This window comes from Lethenteron reissneri, chromosome 43 (genome assembly GCF_015708825.2).
Source record: "Lethenteron reissneri isolate LAM-NWPU_2019-01 chromosome 43, ASM1570882v1, whole genome shotgun sequence".
Lineage (NCBI taxonomy): Eukaryota > Metazoa > Chordata > Hyperoartia > Petromyzontiformes > Petromyzontidae > Lethenteron > Lethenteron reissneri.
Window position 1 is genome coordinate 7,389,699 of NC_083821.1, and position 21,577 is coordinate 7,411,275.

Sequence of the window (21,577 nt, forward strand, 5' to 3'; positions counted from 1 at the left end):
GTAAAATCACGTAGACGGGAAATAATAAAATAATAAAAATTAAACATAATAAAATAATAATTTTAAATGTACATTTTTTTTATTATGCTTTCTTTTTATTATTTTATTATTTCCCTTCTACGTGACTTTACCGAAAGAACCAAGAAGATGAATCCCTGCAGTCACGAAAGCTTTAAATCGGAATTTAAGCCTCGCTGAGTTTGAAGATGTTTTTAAAAGGACGATTCTGCATTGAGATGGTTGGCCATTCCCATTAATGTTTGTCAACTGCAATCGGGGCTCAATAAACTAAGTGTTTGATCCATTTATAGATATGCCAGTGCTCGAAAATGCCCTTTGCTATTTTATGCTCAACCGTCGAGCGAATGTTGTGAAAGCAATGGCTCATATTTTACACACGAGAGGGTGAACAGATGTAATACATTTATTGAGATTTATAGGAGATTTTTAGAGGCTTTGATGCAAAATGTGGTTTTCCATATAAATTCTCCGTTTCGTGTCAGTGGGGTGTCTATAAATGGATCAGCCTGTTTTAAAAGCATTCGTAATCCCCCCTGGGAATCATTGATGCGTCACCGAAGCTGACTTCCAACGTGGCGACTGGTCGAGGCGACCAACCGCACGGACAGGAAACAAAACTCCAGGCCTGGGCGAGGTGCTCGTGATATATTCGTTCAACAAAACCCTTGGCGATGCTACGTTGGAAGTGGGTGCACAAGCACCGATAACAAAGCCGCGACTCATTCGGCGATAACCCCTGCCCTGTAGAGTATCTCTGCCATGAAGAAGGGCCATTGCCCGAAACGTCACGTTTTTCCTTATAGGGGCCGTCTTATTGACACATGCGTTGAGTTTTTTTGTCTTCTTTACCAGTGTATCACTGGTAAATAAAAATAATACGCAAGTCACGTGGTGTAATGGCAACAAAAAGGTTTCGGGTGACCTGGGGTGGACTGAATGTATTAAAGGCCTATATATATGCACGTGCGTTGCTGCATAGTGGTAAATCCCATTTTCTTTTGCCGATTTTGTAGAGATTTTATAGATTCAAATGGCTCCCAGCAATTGAATTGAGCTACAAATATTTATTGAAAGGTGTGGATCTGATGCTCCTGTGTGTATCCATCTGTGTATTGTTTGCATGTAAATGTATGGTGGCATTATTTGATTTGTTTTGTCAATTCAGTACATTTTACAGGACAGAAGCGTTTTAAATGCTATCTTCTGTAACCTCACCAACATAACTACATTGCCTTAGTGTTCATACCAATTTCATTTTCTAAACACATACCCTCATTTAGATCACCAGCACCACAAACGACCATCGCCATCATCTATAAAACCTCGTACCGACATCTTAATGGCAACATCATTGATACGTAGCCCTCCAACACACATACACACACACACGAGTTAATACATTATGATGTACTGCATACCTGTGTAATGTTCTTGAAGGAGACGGAGACTTCTTAGAGGCCACACGCTTTTATTCACCAATACTTGCTACACCTAACACAAGGGGTATACGGTCCCCGTACCCGCTATCCTGAGGAGCTACAGACTCCGGACTTGCCGGCTATCTCCCCCGCTAGCCTAGCGTCCTCCGGCTGGGACCTAGGGGAGGCACACCGACCCGCCGTTGGCCCGGCGGGTCCCCGACCTCTGGTCACTCAGGACCTTCGCCCTCACAAGGGCGGGAAGGCTGGGAGCCAGGGTCCTATCCAGGACCTATCTCCCCTGACCACTGGTTACATTGAGCCCCAGCCCTGACAAGGGCTGGAAGGCTTGGTCCAGGGTCCTAGCTGTCTTCAGCCGACTTGGGTCTTCGTGTAGCAGAACTCACCAAGAGCTCTCAGCGCTCCAGCTTTTATACCTGTTCGTGGCCGGGTTAACCAATCCCCGGCCACCTCTTGGACCCCTCCGATTGGTTCTTCCCAATCTGGCGTTTGGATCCTACCTCACCCCATTTGACCCTAACCGTTTGATTGAGCGGGAAAACCTTGTTTACCAACTGCTCTCTCACAGCTTGCGAACCGCGAGTAGTTATCACCACTACACCTGTCTGACGTCGTACATCATTATGAACGACATGATGTAGTAACACCATCATTATGTACTACACTGCACGTGGTACAGTTTGTTTTTTGAATTATGAGCACCTGCAGATTTCTCTTGGCCTTGGAGCAACAAGGTGTGGCGTTCGTCGTCTACGTGTGGATCAACAAAGGCCTAACCCTGGTGGTCGATGTTTCTTGCCATAGCATCGGATGAACCCAGAACTGCTGAAGCACTGTTTGATGGTTATGAAGTCTGGTGGACTGTTAATGGTACAGTAATGACCATACCTTACCTCTGGCTAATGGTGGGGCCAGGTGTTATGCATGTGTCATAGGCCATGCCTTCCTCTGCGTTCGGTGGCAGTGCATTTCTACAATTCTGGTAGATGCAGCAACTAGTGCTGGCTAGTGATTACTCAGTCCAAAGATCAGCCCAGTAATATTCCTTAGAAGGTACCATTAGATACATTACATTTGATGTCATTTTCCAGGATTGTATTTATCGTACCTGATGTGGAATATCATGGAAAACCTGGGCTGGCTTTTGGTTGAGTTTCATTACCCAGAGACCTCTGCAATGGACCTATAGAATATGGTTTAATCGATTCAGCTGCAAATCACAAATATACTACCTTCCCCAGGAATACTTCTCTCTTTCCAGTGAATTTTCATTAAATCTTCCATTTGCATCACCTGCCCATGTTATTAAAGAATATATGATATACAAAAAAAAATAGCCCAGCCTGAAATAGCTTCGTTAGATTAATGCCCATCACTAGAATATAACGTTCCTGTTCTATTTAATGAAGTGCCAATATTTAACAGATGAATTCGGTCATCAGCATAGCATAACAAAAATAACATCATTATTATTTTACTGCTGGGCACAAGTTGACTATAACGTGATAACGTGAAAGCAATATCCCCGCGCTGAGACTTTAAAATGGAGAGATTTTGATTTGGTTCATTAAATAGGGAGTTACGGCAGTTTTTTCGTGATTTGTGGCTGAAATCTTGCATGGTCGTACATTGCGTAATACATGTTGCGTTCAGTTACATGCATTTGTTTTGCGGCAGTATGCAACGGCGTTGCTATCCCATGATCGGCTAGCCCAGCGGTTCCCAACCTTTGACCCGCGGACCGCTCAACCCTTGAAGTATTTTCACGGAGCACCAGGCGGCGAAGACGAATGGTGTTTAGTGAAAGTGAATTGCGTCTATACTCTTTGGTTCTTTCGTTAAAGTCACGCCCGAAACGTCGTGATTTATTTTCTTTTATACCTACGTGACTTTACCGAAAGAACCAAAGAGTATGGATTCCTGCAGTCACGAAAGCTTCAAATCAAGATTGAATTGCGTCTGCTTCATTTTCGCGGATCATTTGCGATGGCCTTGCAAGAGCGCACCGGTGGCTCCGTGGGTCACAGGTTGGGAACCACTGGGCTAGACTGTATCATGAAAATATTTTTTTTCTTTCAACATTCATTCTTCTCTGTTGACTGGCTGAGCTCTTTTCTGCGGCAATATGGAGAGATGTTTGCGGTGGGCAGTGACAGCATGCACAGGTTCATGGTGGTGGGAGATGTATGTGCGTATTTTCTATTCGTTCCCCCAACCTTCTTTACAGATTTCCCAAGACATTTTTTATTTATCTTGGAAACAAAATTCATTTTTCAACAAAGATATTTCGGTGGGATTATTCAGCGAAGGCTTGGGGGTCATTGAAGAAATGTGAGGAATTGCAGAGCATTTAGCGAATCACACCTCTAGTTCACAATTCACACGCCAAACGTTTGTGGTTCGTTTTGCTGAAGAGTCTCGGCATTGAGGATGGTGCAAAATAATTAGGATTTTAAGATTAATTTATCTTCCCACTCATTCAAAATAATTGTAAAATGAGCCATACATTGTTCTCTAATATCAGTGAGGCCAATTAAATGCATGTCGCTAAGGTACAGGTTTAGACTTTACCCTGCCCGTTTTTTTTCTAATCTTAAGCAGCAATTCCTAGAGGCGGTAGCAGTGATGCACAGACCTCGATTTTTTTTATATCAGTGTTTTTTCTGGCTTATCGCTTTTGGAAACGTTTGCCCACCACCGCTGTTAATTTGTATTGGTGCTAGCTTAATAGCAAAGACCTGTGCCATGACGTATAGTTGTTGCTTCTTAACACGTAGCAGGCTTTCGCGACCAGTATTATTCATAATAAAGGTTTTTGGGTTAGATCGCGTTATTTATAAATATGTCGCAACCCTCCTTGTAATTGTTATGGATCCACTCTTCAACACACCGGTGGGCTAAAATAGTGAACGATTTGTCTTTTGTCAACGTGACACGTTTTTTTACTGATTGGCCATGTCGGGTGGTGGAGGGTTGCGACACATTTATAAATAACATGATCTAACCCAGAACCTTTATCAGTTGTTGCTCCTCTTATCCAGAGAGCATATGAAATAAAGAACTAGGGGGAAAATACCAATATTTTAACTCAGTCACGTATATTCTTCACTGCATGGCAGTGCAAACTGCGGGCGGTGGAGTATCAGAATCAAATAATAAAAACAAGCGTCGTGCCTAATTGCATCGCCAAGCTATGCGTATATATTTTTTAAATTTAATTTTAATGCAGTATCCGCCAACATCTAGTTTATGTTTATTAATCCAGTAGAAACTGAGCACATTTAGATATCCAACTCTTTCGGTAATTTGTACTAATTACATAGCATTTAACAATTGCATTTTTTTTTAAATTACCCACAACTGTGCAAAGGTCTATATTAAGGTCATTTGTTAATTAAACAAATAGGGCAATTTAATAATGAATAACATTTGTACCTGCAAATTCTCAACTCGGCCCAGAAAAATATTACGTGGTTTTTATTTCCAAATTGTTAAGTGACTATATATTCTAAAACTAAACAATATCACCCATGCATTCATGAATAAGTGAGTTGGCGTATTTGGCACAATGGCATTGAAACGTTCCTTTAACAAATCCGCAATTAAAGATATGCTTTGTGTGCATTTATTTCCACATCCAAACCAATTTTCAAGTCAATTTTCAGATATTTTATAGCTGTTGGTCACGTAAAATGTTTTGTCAAGCTGCCCTTTCTGGCAATAAAACAGGTGTCAAGATGTTGGACCACCAAACAGAATCCTTATTCAAGAAACCCTGTCTGCATTAACCACACGTACTTGTGGTGAACAAGCAAAAAAAATCATGCTCTGATAATAATATATGCATTGTCTTTGAAACTGATTGGTCCACACCAGCAACAGACAAATATCCCACTGTTTCTGGGTATTTCTTTATGTTTATTTTTCTCCAATTGGGCTCATCTCCTGCTAGTTATAAGCCACGCATTTTATTGAAGTGTGTTGACCAAAAGCGTGTGTACTCTTAAGGTACCTGTTTGCATAAAGAAAGGCGCTTGGCTTGCACTTAATCTCGACAGTACCTTATCGTGGTGATTAATGTTGTTTTGCACCCATGTTCGAGCAATGTTGAAATATCGCCTAAAGTAGCAATGGGAAACAGAAATCCATCCTCAGTTTTGTAAAGTCAGAACCCCGAGTAGCTTGAAGCCAAACTTCAGCCTAATCAAGTACATGTTTAGAGGACCTCATTGGCTGCTTTTGCTCATCTTTACTCTGCCAAGTCATTGCAATGAAGGTGCTCTGTTTCATGGGAAAATATCTTAGTTAGTGCCCTCCACTCAACAGTGCCCTCCACCTTCCTTTTAATATCTCCGCACGCTTGTCCATGCCACACACTGAGCCAGTGGTCTGTGCACCTGTGCAGGTTTATGACAAGGAGCTGGAGGCAGAGTTTGACAACTTTGAGGACTGGCTACACACGTTCAATCTGTATCGTGGCAAGACCAGCGATGAAGATGACATTTTGGATGAGGAGAGGGTGGTGGGACGTTTCAAGGTGAGACTGAAGTGACCGTAACCTTTTTTCAAACAACCTGAACATCAGGGTGGTGAGATGCCAACTCCCTCGCCTGATATGCAGGAAGTCGTGGGTTCGATCCCGACCCTGCCACCTGTATATTTGGAGCTTGTATGTTCTCCCTGTGGTCGTGTGGATTTTTCTCCGGGTCCTCTGGTTTTTCCCTCCACATTTAGAAACATGCATTTAGATTATTTGGCTATTATAAATTTAGACGTGATAAGCCGCTTCGTTGAGCTATCATTTGTGGTCAGGTCGCTACTAAAAAAGAGCTATATAGCTCAGTGGGCCTTACCTGGTAAAATTTTAAATTATTTAGTTTAGTTTTATAAAAAAATATAAATACATGTGGAATGGATTGGTCAACGGCTGTGCACACGATTGTTGTCATCGCGGTTCTTGTCGACAGGGCTCGACCTGCGTGTACAAGTGGCCCCTCGCGGACAACGTGCTGAAGGAGGTGGGGTACGACCCCCAGTTTGGAATGTTCCAGGGCATCCCCACGAACGATCCCATCAACGTGCTCGTGAGGGTCTACATTGTGCGGGTACGCCATCAGCACACGCGCAGCAACGCAGTATTACCTTAAGGCCATTTTCAAACCTCCATTGATATGTTCCATCATTTTTTAAACCCACTTGTGGACGGTGAGTGGGTCCCACGTTGTGATTGGTCCTCGCCATTAACTGGGGCATACGCAGGAGTCTGGGTTTAATAGACCATACCTTGCTGATAAGAATCCGTCTAAACCCATCCAAGGTTTAAAGAATTACCATCGGCCATGGTCAGTCCACTGCTGGATGAAGGCCTTACAAAACTAGCACCTTATCTCATGATGCTGAAGATACAACCCTCCACCTAGAAGCTGCACACAAACTGATTTCATTGCTCCATCTCCTCGATGGACATCCTCCCGGACACGTTTCTTTCGCTGTTTGCCACTCCTTTATTATTCTCGACCATCAACCATCATCGACCTTCTCGTAACGTGTCCTGCCTGAGCCCACTTTTCTTTTCTGAACAGTGTTTAGGATAAACTGCTGCAGCGTTTGCCTTACAGTCTGTTCTCCTATAACTCGTGTTTTTTCATGACGCGAATTGGATATAACGCGATGAACGTCTTAGGGAACAGACTTTTTATAACGCGGATGCGAATAGTAGATAACGTGATTGAGTGAACAGAACTATTTTCACGCGAGTAAAAAACACATTCTTGCGGAGGGAGCTGGTAGGAACGTTGGGTTGCTCGGTCAATGGCCAGGGTCAACGGCGGCGTGGTGTATTCCGCAAATATGCCTGACTGTGAGGGCGGGCACAAGCCGGCGTGAGTAGGTTAAACGTTGCGTTTTATAAGAGCACCACGGGGTGACCAGCCCCTCCCCACCCAGCCCCACCCCTCCCACCCCCACCCAGCCCCACCCTCCCCACCCAGCCCCTGCCCACCCTCCCCACCCAGACCATCCCCACCCTTCCCTCCCCTCCCCACCCAGCCTCTCTCTCCCCACCAAGGCCCTCCCTGCACGACGGACACAATAATCCCCTGTGGGCTGGTGTAACCAGGAGGTTCCTACCAGTGTAAACTGACTTACAGCTGCCTCGATGTAGCGTCACACAAGACGGGATGCTGCTGGATGCTTTTGGCCTACATACGCATCTCACATGTTGTCTCGTCTGGTGCTTTACCCTATATTGTTTATTATAATGCAATGTTTTCATACTGCGGTGTTCTTCAGGAACTACCGCGTTATAGGAGAACACAACTGTACTTTCAAGTCAGTGCTACCGATCCCGACCAGTTGGTCGATGGTTGATGCATTATCATTGTGGCCGATGACAATAGCTGTTACATTTTGGTCATTAAACAAACTTCCTTACTAATGTGCTCACTTAATTTAGTAAACTCGCCATACCTGGCGAGAGAACAGCTGTAAAAAGTAAGTGCCGAGTAGGACACCACTTTGGCCACTCGGTACGCGGCCATCGAATAAGCTTCGCATCAATCTTGATTTGAAGCTTTCGTGACTGCAGGAATCCATACTCTTTGGTTCTTTCGGTAAAGTCACGTAGGTATAAAAATAAAATAAATCACGACGAGTCGGGCGCAACACAAGCGTCCATCATCAGGTGGGGAAAGCATGGTCTGCTGCTGAGGCTTCGCATTGGCTGCTCCCATTTGGGCTTTTTTCCCTCAAACGATTGACATTTTTACCATGGCTTGGATACTTTCCGATGTCTTCAGAGGTGAATATTGCCCACTTTCACGGGGGGATTTGTGGTGGATTGCTTCAGACGCTTTTTTGTCACCGTCAAGTCCACTGCATGCGGGAAAACCATCGCTTTCACCAGACTTTCAGAGGCGTTGACTGAGTGAACTCACTTGGGTGTTAGTTAGTTTTTTTTACCACAATTGGCCCACTGAGCTATATAGATCTTTTTCATAAACATCCTGGCCACAAATGATAGCTCAACGAAGTGGCTTATGATGTGGAAATTTACACCAGCCAAATAATCTAAACTTACGTTTCTAAATGTGGAGGGAAAAACCAGAGGACTCGGAGAAAAATCCACTGAAGTTGGCCACCCTTATCATTTTCATTTGTTTGACAAGTACAAGTTAACCTGCCAATAATGTTGGAGATGTGGCCATGGTGCAATGGTTTGCTCACTGAACTTGCAATCCTGAGGTCGCCTGTTCATGCTCCTTTCATGGAGAAAAAAAATATTGGCCGAATTATTCTTAATATATTTTTTTGGAAAAAGGCCTATATATACAACATTCCGCCCTTTTAAAAATGATCAGTGGTCGATTGGCCACGATTGTCCACCCAGCAGCATACATGGGTGCACCACAGTCTATCGGCAGGTGGTGTGTGTGTGGAGTGAAGTGTGGGTACGCCCTCCTCCTCCGTGACGTCTAGCCAGTGTGAAAGAGTAGGCTGAATTACCCTCGAGTTTGCCTCTCCAGAGCTCCTTCTAATGGAAGCCTTTCCACCAGCAGTGGCAGGAGACGAGACATTTGCGGGGCTCCGACTTCACTTTCACCTGTAACATAATATTGTGCCGTATTTGTTCTGTTCGCTCATCTGGCAACCAGGCCACTGACCTCCATCCGGCTGACATCAATGGGAAGGCGGATCCGTACATTGTGATCAAGCTGGGCAAGACCGAGGTGAAGGACAATGAAAACTACATCTCCAAGCAGCTGAACCCCATCTTTGGAAAGTACGTGCTCATGTTACTGTGACGTCTGTCATGCCAATTGCGGTTTCAATCCACCTGATCCCATTAGTTATAGCGTTTAAGATGTCAATGCAGTGTTGGTTATCCTTAAAGTGGCGAGCAATTTTATCAAGCGTTGACATTGTAACAGCACAATTTTCGAGGAGTAGCAATTTGGTTCTGTAGTAAATAAATGAATTGTCACAATTCGTTGTGACATTTTGATTCAATAACCATATTTTTTTTTTACATTGTGAAGGGTATAGCAGCCTCTCGTGGCTGGAAGGTTCAGGTGAACCCATTATATACGACACGTTAATTAAAAAAGCCGTTGATTTTTACATGTGCATTGGCTTAAGAATAAATATCAATCAATGAAGTGATGCATCAATACACCCTGCGTTATTATTACCATACAAGTGATATTCCCGCACCTCTGATGAGCGCGGTTGGCTACGTACGGTCTCAAATGTATTTGTTCATCTAATGGAAAGGCAATGTGCAGTAAGCATGATGTGATCACTTTGCTGTTTCCAGGTCTTTTGACATCGAGGCCACCTTCCCCATGGAGTCAATGCTCACTGTGCAGGTCATGGACTGGGACCTGGTGGGCATGGATGACCTCATTGGAGAGACGAAGATTGACCTCGAGAACCGTTACTACAGCCGGCACCGTGCCACGTGCGGGATCGCACAGCAGTACGCCGTGTGAGTGGCGACATTCGTCTTTAATTCACGGATTTTAGCGAATGTGACCTTTGCGTGGGGGTTAACGTGTGTCGAGTCATATGGACTCATGCAATGATCTTGTCGCATCGGCAAAACTGTAGCCTGGTTATTAAGTTTGGTGAGTGTACTGGCAGTCTATAATGTAGACAACCTCGGTGAGTGTACTGGCAGTCTATAATGTAGACTGTAGCCTGGTTCTTAACCTCGGTGAGTGTACTGGCAGTCTATAATGTAGACTGCAGCATGGGAAATAAATGCACCTCTTTTCCCCTCCCCTCGCGCATTGTCTGCAGTCACGGCTACAACACGTGGCGCGACCCCATGAAGCCGACACAGATCCTGGCCAAGTTGTGCAAGGACAACAAGGTGGACGGGCCGCACTACGGGCCGGGTGGCCGGGTAAAGGTGGCCAACCGTATCTTCAATGGCCCCACTGAGATGGAAGATGACAACGGTGAGAAACTGAAACTAAAAAGCAATTTTTATTGTACCAGGTAAGGCTCACTGAGCTATATAGGTCTTTTTCAGAAGCGATCTGGCCACAGATGATAGCTCAACGAAGTGGCTTATCATTTGGAAATGTATAGCAGCCAAATACTCTAAACTCGTGTTTATAAATGTGTTTGTTTGGGAAAAACCGGAGGACCCGGATGTAAATCCACGTGACCACAGGGAGAACATGCAAACTCCAAATATACAGGGTCAGGATCGAACCCACGACCTCCTGTATACCAGGCGAAGTAGTTAACATCGTGCCACTATTACTTTAAATCATTCAGAAAAACAAACCACACCAAAAGATTTGAAAGGATTCCGATCCCTTGCCTGGTTAACCCAGCCCAGTAATCATCCTCATCATCATCGTGACTTTTTTGATTAATAAAATCAGAGGCATCATCTGAGGTTGCACCATTTGGAAGAACATGCCCACTGATTGTTGTTTGGATAGATAGAGACTCTGCATATATCAGAGATAACTGTAGATGAAGGAGGGAGCTGTGGATGAAGGAGGGAACTGTGGATGAAGGAGGAAGTTGTGGATGGAGTGAGCTGTGGATGAAGGAAGGAGTTGTGAAGGAGGAAGCTGTGGATGAAGGAGAGAGCTGTGGATGAAGGAGGGAGCTGTGTAAGAAGGAGATAGCTGTGTGGAGTAGAAGGACTGGAACCCTAACCTGCCCCCGCGCGTTGGTGAGTAGAGCGTTCGCTGCAGTGCCATGACGTATTCATCAATGGTGCAGGTCACAAGAAGCAGACGGAGGAGCACCTGGCACTGAAGGTCTTGCACAGCTGGGAGGAGATTGCCCGTGTGGGCTGCAGGCTGGTACCGGAGCACGTGGAGACCCGGCCTCTACTGCACCCCGACAAGGCTGGCATTGAGCAGGTGAGCACCTTCCACATTCACGCCCAGGCCCTTCACCCACACTATGAACACATTCCATGGCATATGACATGCCGAGTTGAAGGGTCTGAGGTTTTCTTCGGTTCAAGCCCTTAATTGCTTTCTGGTGTACAGGAAGATGTAACCCGATCCCCCCGTCCCCCTCACCCCCAAAAATGTAGCATTTTTTAAAATACATTTCCTTTCATGGGCTGTCAGACTTTATAGTTGTGGTCAAACATTCCATTATCGCCCCGCTGTGACATAACCTCCACGTGATTGCATTCATCAATGCGGTGGCCTCACCAACAGAGTGGCTGACCGCGATTTTTAGACACAGATGATAGCTCATTCTCATTCATTCGTGATGGCGCACAGCCCAGCATTCATAAAGCCGAGGTATGTATCCAAAAGATACGTCGGTTTATCGCGTTGCGTCTTCATCGAAAATGGAATTACGTGTGCGACAAGCGTTATCGTTACGTTCCATTCAGTGGTGACATCACAGAAAATCAATTGGTGTACGCCTTGGTGTATGAACCTCCATTAACATCACGAGTGACGCGCTGGTGTACAGAAATCCGGAATGAATGCATTTCTGACTGAGGTACTGCATCGCCCCCTGACAGGGCCTCAAATTCATAATGCCTACTTGTTAAAGGGCCTCAATTGAAATTGATTTTTTTTTGCGCCATTGCAGGGCCGTCTGGAAATGTGGGTGGACATGTTTCCGAAGGACATGCCGCACCCAGGGCCACCCGTGGACATCTCTCCACGCAAACCCAAGAGGTCTGCGTTGTCTGCGTGGATCTGCGGTGTCCAAATACTCGTTAGAACTCACCTTAGAAGGGGTGTTTTCTTTGAGCTCAAAGAGCCTGCAGTGGCTAAGCACACGTGACACGTGTTATAACCAGTTGACAGCAAATTGATTCGTTTTGAAGCTTTGGGGTTTAAGAAATTTAATTATATCGGTGCTTTTTTGGCATTTCAACAATTAGTTTTTTAGTGAAGTTGACTTGATTTGAAGCTTTCGTGACTGCAGGAATCCATACTCTTTGGTTCTTTTAGTAAATTCGCGTAGGACGACCGCTTGTGTTCCGATCGAAACGTCATGATATATGTTTTTGTTTTATTTTTATACCTACGTGACTTTACCGAAATAACCACAGAGTATTTCAATTGGATTTTTTTTTAATGAACTTATTGAATTCTATTTGCAGGTTAATACAATGTGGATAGAACGCTTCCCATGTTGGTCATGCCCTTTTTTATGGGTTTGGCTTTAATCTCTATGCATCAGAGCTTAGACGTTGTTGGGTTTCATGTGTGCAATGAGTGGCAGTATTTGTACGTTGACATTTATATTGCCAAGCCAGCTTCGTGGTTAGGCATTGGAGAGACTTTAATATTAATCAGCGCTAAATCTAGAACGTACCAGGGATTTTAATTCCAAATATGCTGGCTCAATGCCATACTTAACACAAAAACACTCAACCTAAACACTTCTTGCATGCAACATCAACACACACATACACACTCGACCTTGCTTATTGCTTATTTAACATATGAAAAATAAATGCCACAAATGTGACACCAGGTGAGACGATAGACGCTTGCAAATCACTGACCCAGTTCCAGGGTTTGCGGATGGCAGAGATATGAAACTCCCAAACCAGAAAATTCACTTCACTTTGGCTTTGTGAATCTGTTGGTTAATCTCTTACGGACTGCTTCGTGACGTAATGTACGTGTGCAATCACGTGCATTGCGGCTCTTGAAATATTGAGGATTGTACCGAATTCGAAAAAAAAAATTGGCTCTTCTTCTTATGTTGGTTGCCGACCCTGGTTCACACATTAGAGTCCTCTATTCCTTAGCACGTGCACAGGCCTTTGTGTGGCACTCCAATGTTCTTTTCGCATACAAAACAACCCTCGCAAACACGCGCGGTGTTTACATGAATAAAAAATACAGGCTCATTACACATGCCATATGTGCACAGCACATGCACTGCAAACCAAAATTAGCCATATATAGCAGACGCACACACACAGCACTCTACATACACATATCTTATCCTACGTGCTAGCATTTGCTTTTACTCTACAGATACATTGCATCGACAAAACAAAGCATCAGCCGCTAAGTATTATACGGTGTACACTACATATACAGTACATACAATCCATCCACACATATGGCAAACTCTACGTACACATCTTCTTGGTTCTTTCGGTAAAGTCACGTAGAAGGGAAATAATAAAATAATAAAAATAAAACATAATAAAATAATTATCACGACGTTTCGGCTACAACGCAAGCAGCCGTTCTCATGTGAAGAATGACTTTACCGAAAGAACCAAGAAGATGAATCCCTGCAGTCACAAAAGCTTTAAATCGAAATCTACGTACACAGCAGCTGCATTGCGTTTAGACGACATAAACACAATCAATACACAGTACACAATGTGCACTTCATACATACCACAACAAAGGCCACATACTCAGTACACATGCTGTACTCCAGTCACACGGCCCATGCACGCAATAAACACTACGCAGTGCTGTACACATTAGTATATATAGTGCACACAAAGCAAACACGACCTGTTACATGTTTGACATGTTTTCACTTTATTTATTGAGCAGGAACGAGACTAAATTTCGATTTAAAGCTTTCGTGACTGCAGGGATTCATCTTCTTGGTTCTTTCGGTAAAGTCAAGTAGAATGGAAGTAATAAAATAATAAAAATAAAACATAATAAAATAATTCTCACGACGTTTCGGCCACAACGCAATCAGAGTCATTCAGACTCTGTCTTCTCGACAGACCTGCTCTCCACCTGAGGACGGCTGCTTGCGTTGTGGCCGAAACGTCGTGAGAATTATTTTATTATGTTTTATTTTTATTATGTAATTATTTCCATTCTACATGACTTTACCGAAAGAACCAAGAACTGGAACGAGACTAGGCTGCCGGTGGCCGGGGAAAGTCATCCGTAGGACGACTAACGTTGACAAAAGTGATACTTATTTTAATTACCCAGGAGAAATGAAGGCCTGAGTTGACCCCTGGTTGGGTGCTGAGATCACCCTTCTGGTGGCAAACCACATGTCTTGTAACGGCACCACGGTAGTGAGATGTTAACTACCTTACCTGGTATACAGGATGTTGTGGGTTAAATCCAGACCCTGACGCCTGTTGCTGTATATTTGGAGTCAGCACGTTCTCCCCGTGGTCGCGTGGATTTAGAATCAACGTGCGCTTAGGGTATTTGGCTGTTAGGAATATCAAGATGATAAGCCACTTTTTTGAGCTATTATTTGTGGCCAGGTCGCTTCCGAAAGAGAGCGATATAGTTCAGTGGGCCTTGCCTGGTAAAATAAAAAAAAATGTCGTTTAGTTTTAGGGGAGGTGTACCTGTGCCCTTGTATTACTGATGGTGTCAAATGAGACACTTGTCATAATACTGGGTGCAATTATTCAGCAATTGGTTGAGCACTTTGCCCTGGATGTTTTGCAGGTCCCTGCATTGCCATACTTGTGTGTGTGCACCACAAACGCCCCGGGCGTGTGTGAACCTGTGAACATTCATAATTAACGTCGCTCCCTTTCCTCTTCTCTCGCCCACCTTGACGAGCGAGACGGCAATGTTGTAAGTTCACGTGTGCGACAGCCTCGACTCCACATCATCGACCACCATGCCCCTCGTGCCTGCCTGCTGGGACACTTCTGCTGACCCTCCTCCCTCCCTGCCCACCGACACGATCCCCACCCCCTCACACCCGCCCCCCCCCCCCCCACAGCTACGTGCTCAAGGTTGTGATATGGAACACGGATGAGGTTACGCTTGAGGACGACAATTTCTTCACAGGCGAGCGTTCGAGCGATATTTACGTGCGCGGGTACGTACAGCCCCGCCACTCCGCCACTCCCCGTGGCCGCTATACATTTCGCCTTCTTGATTTCTCTTCTCCTCTGCCCTCTTAACGCCTTCTCGCTGGAAGCTATGAGCTGCGTATAATCATTTGGAACACCGACGAGGTGATTTTGGAAGACGATGCTTTCATGACGGGAGAGAAGATGTCGGATATCTACGTGCGAGGGTAAAGGCAACCTCGCCTTTGAAAGAGACGCTGTATGCTTTTGTCCTATTGTGGAATGTGCCACCTCAGGCTTGTCCACTGATTCACTTGAAAGCGGATGCAAAATAGCAGACTCCTGTTTATCTTCTTGGTTCTTTCGGTAAAGTCACGTAGAAGGGAAATAATAAAATAAAATGAAAACATACTAAAATACAATTCTCACGACGTTTCGGCCACAACGCAAGCAGCCGTCCTCAGGTGAAGAACAGGTCTGTCGGAAAGACAGCGTCATTCAGACGCTGTCTTTCTGACAGACCTGTCTTTCCGACAGACCTGTTCTTCACCTGAGGACGGCTGCTTGCGTTGTGGCCGAAACGTCGTGAGAATTATTTTATTATGTTTAATTTTTATTATTTTATTATTTCCCTTCTACGTGACTTTACCGAAAGAACCAAAAAGACGAATCCCTGCAGTCACGAAAGCTTTAAATCGAGACTCCTGTTTGTTTTGCGACAACAAAACGAACAAAATATCCCACGTGCGTATATGCATGGGTCACATTGACCATTAGCATTATTGGGTGCCCTGTGCTATATGACTAATATATATTTTTCAACTGTTTTTAATTTCTCTCTATCGCTTCCATCACCAATTATTTGCCGGTATTTACATCACGTGTTATGGGGGGAAAAAACAATTGGCAAATGTTACAATGCGTGACATCTTTAGAAGTAATATTTGTTGCCCATTAGAATTATCGATATATTCAAAGCATACATGAGATGGTCTGTGACTATAAACACAGTCGTTATTTCAGTCACATTAAATAGAGTATGGTCCGCTAAGTGTATCTTTAACAATTTGAATAGGAGTATACAGTGTCACTTTAAATGTGCAGTTGCGGTCTATGAATGCGATTGCAAATTCATGTTTTGTGTTTGTACGTGAACTCATTGTCTCTGCACTTGTGGTCTCTCTCTGACACCATTCTTCTTCACAAGAGTATGACCCTCCCCAAAAGAAATCTGCGGAAGGATGAAACTTAGTCGAAAATCATTTTGATTCGCTTTCCAGTATCAATCATTCTACTTCATAATTGAAAGTCACTGCCAAAACAAAGTGTGCAGTATGCATGCCTGTTCCTTTACAGTTAAAACTAACCATAATAATCCACCTTGCAAAGTGTACATCAATCAGCTCCTCCGCAGATTTCTGCTGGGAACCCATGAACCCTGTGCCATGCCAAGTGCAAACCGTTCTGTGAAAGTGTCCAGTATTGCTCTGGACACCACCTCCCCTGGCATGGACACATCTTCCTGCGTCCCTTTCCTTCCTGACAAGTCACGGCAATTTTCGGAAAACTGGCATGGCATTCTGCTGCTGTGACCATGATCGTCCATCATCAGATTGTAATGCAATGCTCGCAGTAATTTTCTTTGACCCTGGAATGGCCTTTTGTTATTGAAACATACATTTGGCATACTCTTTGGTTATTTTGGTAAAGTCACGTAGTTAGTTACATTTCAGCCGCGTGTAGTTCTGTGTGATGCCCGAAGTGTCGCTGCATGTGCTCGGAGCTTCTTCAGGAACTGAATAGCCCCTGAACATATTGCCGTCATCCCGAAACGTCGGACATCATGCTGAACTACACTCTGTACAACCGGAAAACGTTTAGAGACCTATAGAGCACAACAGCGAAAATCTACACTGGAGTCTCTCACATCCCTGGGAAACGACTACACTGTAAAGTTAATGATGTGAAATCATTTCAAATTGCAGTGTCCCAATAATGCTGGTTGTATCCCCTATTTGCTACACAACGCGCACAAACTGTGCCACATGCCCATATGCACTTTCTTCTCTGCACTGACTGCCCCTTTGCCTGTGATTATTTCCTGTTGCGATCGCAGTGACTTTACTGAGCCTGTCCATTTGGCCCATGCTTCCCAGCATGCCCATAACATCGTGGGGAGCCGTGTGTCGTGTGTCTTAATGGGTTCTGGCAGCATTGCTTCTCAAGCTGTGAGCTGTGCATTCGACATAATCGCTCGGGGGAGGAGGAATCCTGGTGTTTATAGTCTAGTTTTTCAGATATTGAATTCAGTCATTGACTGTAAAAGCTGTACTCGGATGTATTCATTGACACACCGCTAGTCCTTTCATTTTCCACGCGAAGACTGCTAGCAATAGTATGGCCATCTAAAACATTAGCAATTGCAGTATTATATATATTTGTATAACATAAGACAATTGTGTGTGTAAGGATATTTAACAGATTTCTATTTGTCTGGACAGTATTTTATTAAAGAGGGATGGAATAGTTATAGATGAATGTACAATTACCCTGCTGTTAAAGTGACAGTGGCTAAATTAAGTGACACCTTAGATAATGTACATATTATCCCACATTGTCGGGATGTTAACTCTAGAACTGAGATCAGCACTGATCATCATGGTGCTGTGAAAATGGGTTGAAATGAAAGCCACATTATTTTATCCCTAGTAATGAATTAAAATATAACTCATGTACACTTTTGGCATGAATCATTATAACTTCAGCATTGCAGCTATAGTCTTAGTACAGTATATGGTATTTATGGTCATATCCAAGTAACCAAAATTCAAAACCAGTGTTTCAATGACAGACAGTTGTTTGTACGGTTTAATTGCTGTACAGTTTTATTGCTTTTAAAAGCCATTTGCTAAATGAATGATGTGTTCAGTGCCACGCAAACGCTTGAGAATCAGTGCTGGAAGACCACACTTCAAGTGCCGTTAAATGTGTTTTTTTTAATATGTAGACTGTTACCACTGCTATTTATAGCTACCAATGCCCAGATATAATTGTCAGCGTAATTTATTTGTTACTGCTTAATTTTTATTAAGTTTTAGGACAACAAGGGGAGGAAAATGAATTTTGTTTGTCTAATCATAAAACAAAATATTGTTCAGCCCTTTCACAATTCTATTGCGAAGCCCTCCCTAACACTATGTTGGTCGTGTTTCACCATACTTCATGACATAGGCATGTAACACAGATATAATTACAGACTATATTCATGGACAATTGTTTACTGTATCCACAAATGAGTAAACCCATGCATATACGTATACCAATGCTTAAATATATATGCCACAAGGTTCATATAATTTTGATGAATGGGGAGGTGTATGGCCACATTAATGCATTATTATAAATTTTAGACAACATTTACAAGAGAGACAATGGAAAAAATGCAGGGTACACGCAGGCTACAGTGGTTTACCATACGGTACTATAGTCGATATGATATACCACTGCAGTCTGCCCTCCTTCAACGGGGGAGGAACAGCAAAGCTACACGAACTCTATACTTAATTTGGAGCTTTCGTGACTGCAGGAATTACTCTTTGGTTCTTTCGGTAAAGTCACATATAAAGAGAAAATAATAAATTAAATACTAGCATACACGAACTCCCTCTCTCTGCTGAAGCCCTCTTGACGTGGCTAGCAGATCTCGGCATTGACATTGATCAGCTCCTGAACATATTGCCATCGTACGCAATAATAGAAGAGGCACACAGCATGGGCATATGCAAAAAACCCACCGTAAAGAAGCCAATTAACCTCGTGTCCCCCTACTGCACGCAAACACCACGGAATCTCGCGGTGTTTGTCCAAACTCATCCGCGTCGCTCGCTCGCAGCTGGCTAAAGGGGCAGCAGGAGGACAAGCAGGATACGGACGTGCACTACCACTCGCTCACGGGCGAGGGCAACTTCAACTGGCGCTTCATCTACCCCTTCGACTACCTGGTGGCGGAGGAGAAGATCGTCATCTCCAAGAAGGAGTCCCTCTTCTCGTGGGACGAGACCGAGTACAAGATCCCGGCGCGTCTCACTCTGCAGGTGTGGGACGCCGACCACTTCTCGGCCGACGACTTTCTTGGTGAGGCCCTGCTACGGCGTTTGTGCTTCTGTGCACGCGCGCGTGTGTGGTTTTGTGTGTGCGCGCGTGTGTGTGCTGTTCCGTGCGTGGTTACGTGCGGTTTTGTGTGTTTGCGCGGTTCTGTGTGTGCGTGTGCTAGGTTTTGTGTGCGTGTATGGTTCTGTGTGTGTGTTGTGTGGTTCTGTGTGTGTGTTGCGTGGTTCTGTGTGTGTGTTTGCGCGGTTCTGTGTGTGTGTTGCGTGGTTCTGTGTGTGCGTATGTGCGATTGCGTGTGTGTGTTGCGTGGTTCTGTGTGTGTGTTTGCGCGGTTCTGTGTGTGTTGCGTGGTTCTGTGTGTGTGTTGCGTGGTTCTGTGTGTGCGTATGCTCGGTTGTGTGTGTATGGTTCTGTGTGTGTGTTGCGTGGTTCTGTGTGTGTGTGGCGTGGTTCTGTATGTGCGGTTGTGTGTGTGGATGGTTCTGTGTGTGGTTCTGTATATGTGCGGTTTTGTGTGTGTGTGAATGTACATTTGTGTGTGTCGGTGTGTTGGTTTGGGTGAATGTGTTTCTGTTTGTGTGTTTCTGTCTTTGTGTTGTGTGGGGGGCGGGAGTGTAGTGGTTAGCGGCACTGTGCTACGAACCAAGCAGCCCGGGTTCGATAATTTGCTCATGGCCAACACCAGTGACAATTATCTGATTCGGTCCTGGGCCTCCCCTAGGTTGACTCAGCCTCAAATGAGTACCTTGTGGTGGCCCTCATTGATGCTTGCTAACAGCACTTTCCCCAATAGTTTGTTAAGGTTATATGGGGGGTATTTGTCTTTTAGTCCTCTGTATGTGTTCGAATGTCTCTGTGAGAGCAAACCTGAATTCAACAATCCCAGGCCATACACACATATGATTTGCATTACGGATCTTAACCGGACCTGGGAATTCTCGAGGACGACTCACAATAAAATTTGTTCCAGGTGTAACGTGCAAACATACGCACAGGTGGAGACTAATGAAGCCGAGCGTGTTCGTCACACTTCCCGCTCACGTTCTATACAGGCTGACGGACATCACTCACTCGCTGCGCATGTTCACGAGGGTAAACTGGAGACCTCCATGCCCGCGTCTTGTACGATATTGTTGCAGTGGTTTGACCGTTGTGCATTCACGACCAGGTGCCATTGAGTTGGACCTCAACCGCTTCCCACGAGGAGCAAAGTCCGCCAAGCAGTGCTCGTTGAACATGCTCAAGATGGACGGCTCGGTGCCCATGATCTCCATATTCAAGCTCAAACGGGTCAAGGGCTGGTGGCCTTTTGTCTCCCGCGACGAGAACGACGAACAGGAGCTCACGGTACGGCGTTCGTATATATGTCTATTTTCTTTTTTAAATTTACGGGACCTTTTTACAGGTAGGAACAACAGTTCCACACTGCCCACCAGGGATGATTTGTCTGTCGTGCATAGCCCCTCCCAAACATGTACACTCCCGGATTGGTTGAAGTGCGTCACGTGACCGCGAGCTTTCTGTCGTGCACGAATGCGCTGTCCAACCAAGTTCCTACCTGCCCACTCCAAAGGAACGTGTTTTGGCAGTTTCAAAATGATGAAAAAATAAGAATATGCTTTACCCCTTCTGGAAATAAAACAGGCGGTGTTGAGATGTGCAAACACCAAATAGGTGGCCATTGGAAGGCATCGTGTCTGCATTAACAACACATAATTGTGGCAAAACGTGCAAACAAACATGCTCTGATAATTATTTATGCATTGTCTTTGAAACTGATTGGCCGAGACCAGAGACAGCCATCGTTATGGCCTTGTCTCACCAGTGTAAGACTAGAGAATGCCAAAAGGCGAATATTACAAAAACAATGCAAGTATCAAAGTGTTTAAAGTTCTGGTTGATCAAGTATATCTATGGGACCTTTATGCCAGTGTCAAAATGATGGAAAAAATGTGTGGTTAATGCAGACTTGATGCCTTGTAATAAGGGGTAACTATTTGGTGATTGAACATCTTAACACCTCCTGTTTTATTACCGGAACGGGTAAAACCGAGTCTTTTTTTACAAAGTATTGTTTTACTTTGTTTTATCAATTCCCTCTCAGATTCCAATTTGTGCGGTATTACGAGTAGAAGAGATGTCCTTTCAAAATTGCATACAGAAAGTGGACGTAGCTCCTTCTCACATCCTGTGCTGTAGAGAAGTGTATGGCATGTGGATCAAATAAACCAAATGAATGAAG

At 44.3% G+C, this 21,577-nt stretch overlaps 1 protein-coding gene across 9 annotated transcripts in view; it reads left to right on the plus strand.

The window, feature by feature from the left end:
• Positions 1–21,577, plus strand: part of LOC133353377 (otoferlin-like) — a 163,259-nt gene that overhangs the window by 133,749 nt on the left and 7,933 nt on the right. For 5 of the 9 annotated variants that reach the window (XM_061569571.1, XM_061569575.1, XM_061569577.1 and 2 more), the window contains 11 exons: positions 2,265–2,330; positions 5,866–5,997; positions 6,428–6,565; positions 9,113–9,240; positions 9,775–9,945; positions 10,260–10,420; positions 11,205–11,347; positions 12,045–12,133; positions 15,354–15,452; positions 19,118–19,359; positions 20,504–20,682. In XM_061569571.1, the coding sequence (XP_061425555.1) occupies positions 2,265–2,330; positions 5,866–5,997; positions 6,428–6,565; positions 9,113–9,240; positions 9,775–9,945; positions 10,260–10,420; positions 11,205–11,347; positions 12,045–12,133; positions 15,354–15,452; positions 19,118–19,359; positions 20,504–20,682 (1,548 nt within the window). Of the gene's footprint in view, positions 1–2,264; positions 2,331–5,865; positions 5,998–6,427; positions 6,566–9,112; positions 9,241–9,774; positions 9,946–10,259; positions 10,421–11,204; positions 11,348–12,044; positions 12,134–15,152; positions 15,252–15,353; positions 15,453–19,117; positions 19,360–20,503; positions 20,683–21,577 lie in introns of all 9 variants that reach the window. The other 4 variants (XM_061569572.1, XM_061569574.1, XM_061569580.1 and 1 more) reach the window with 2 other exon arrangements.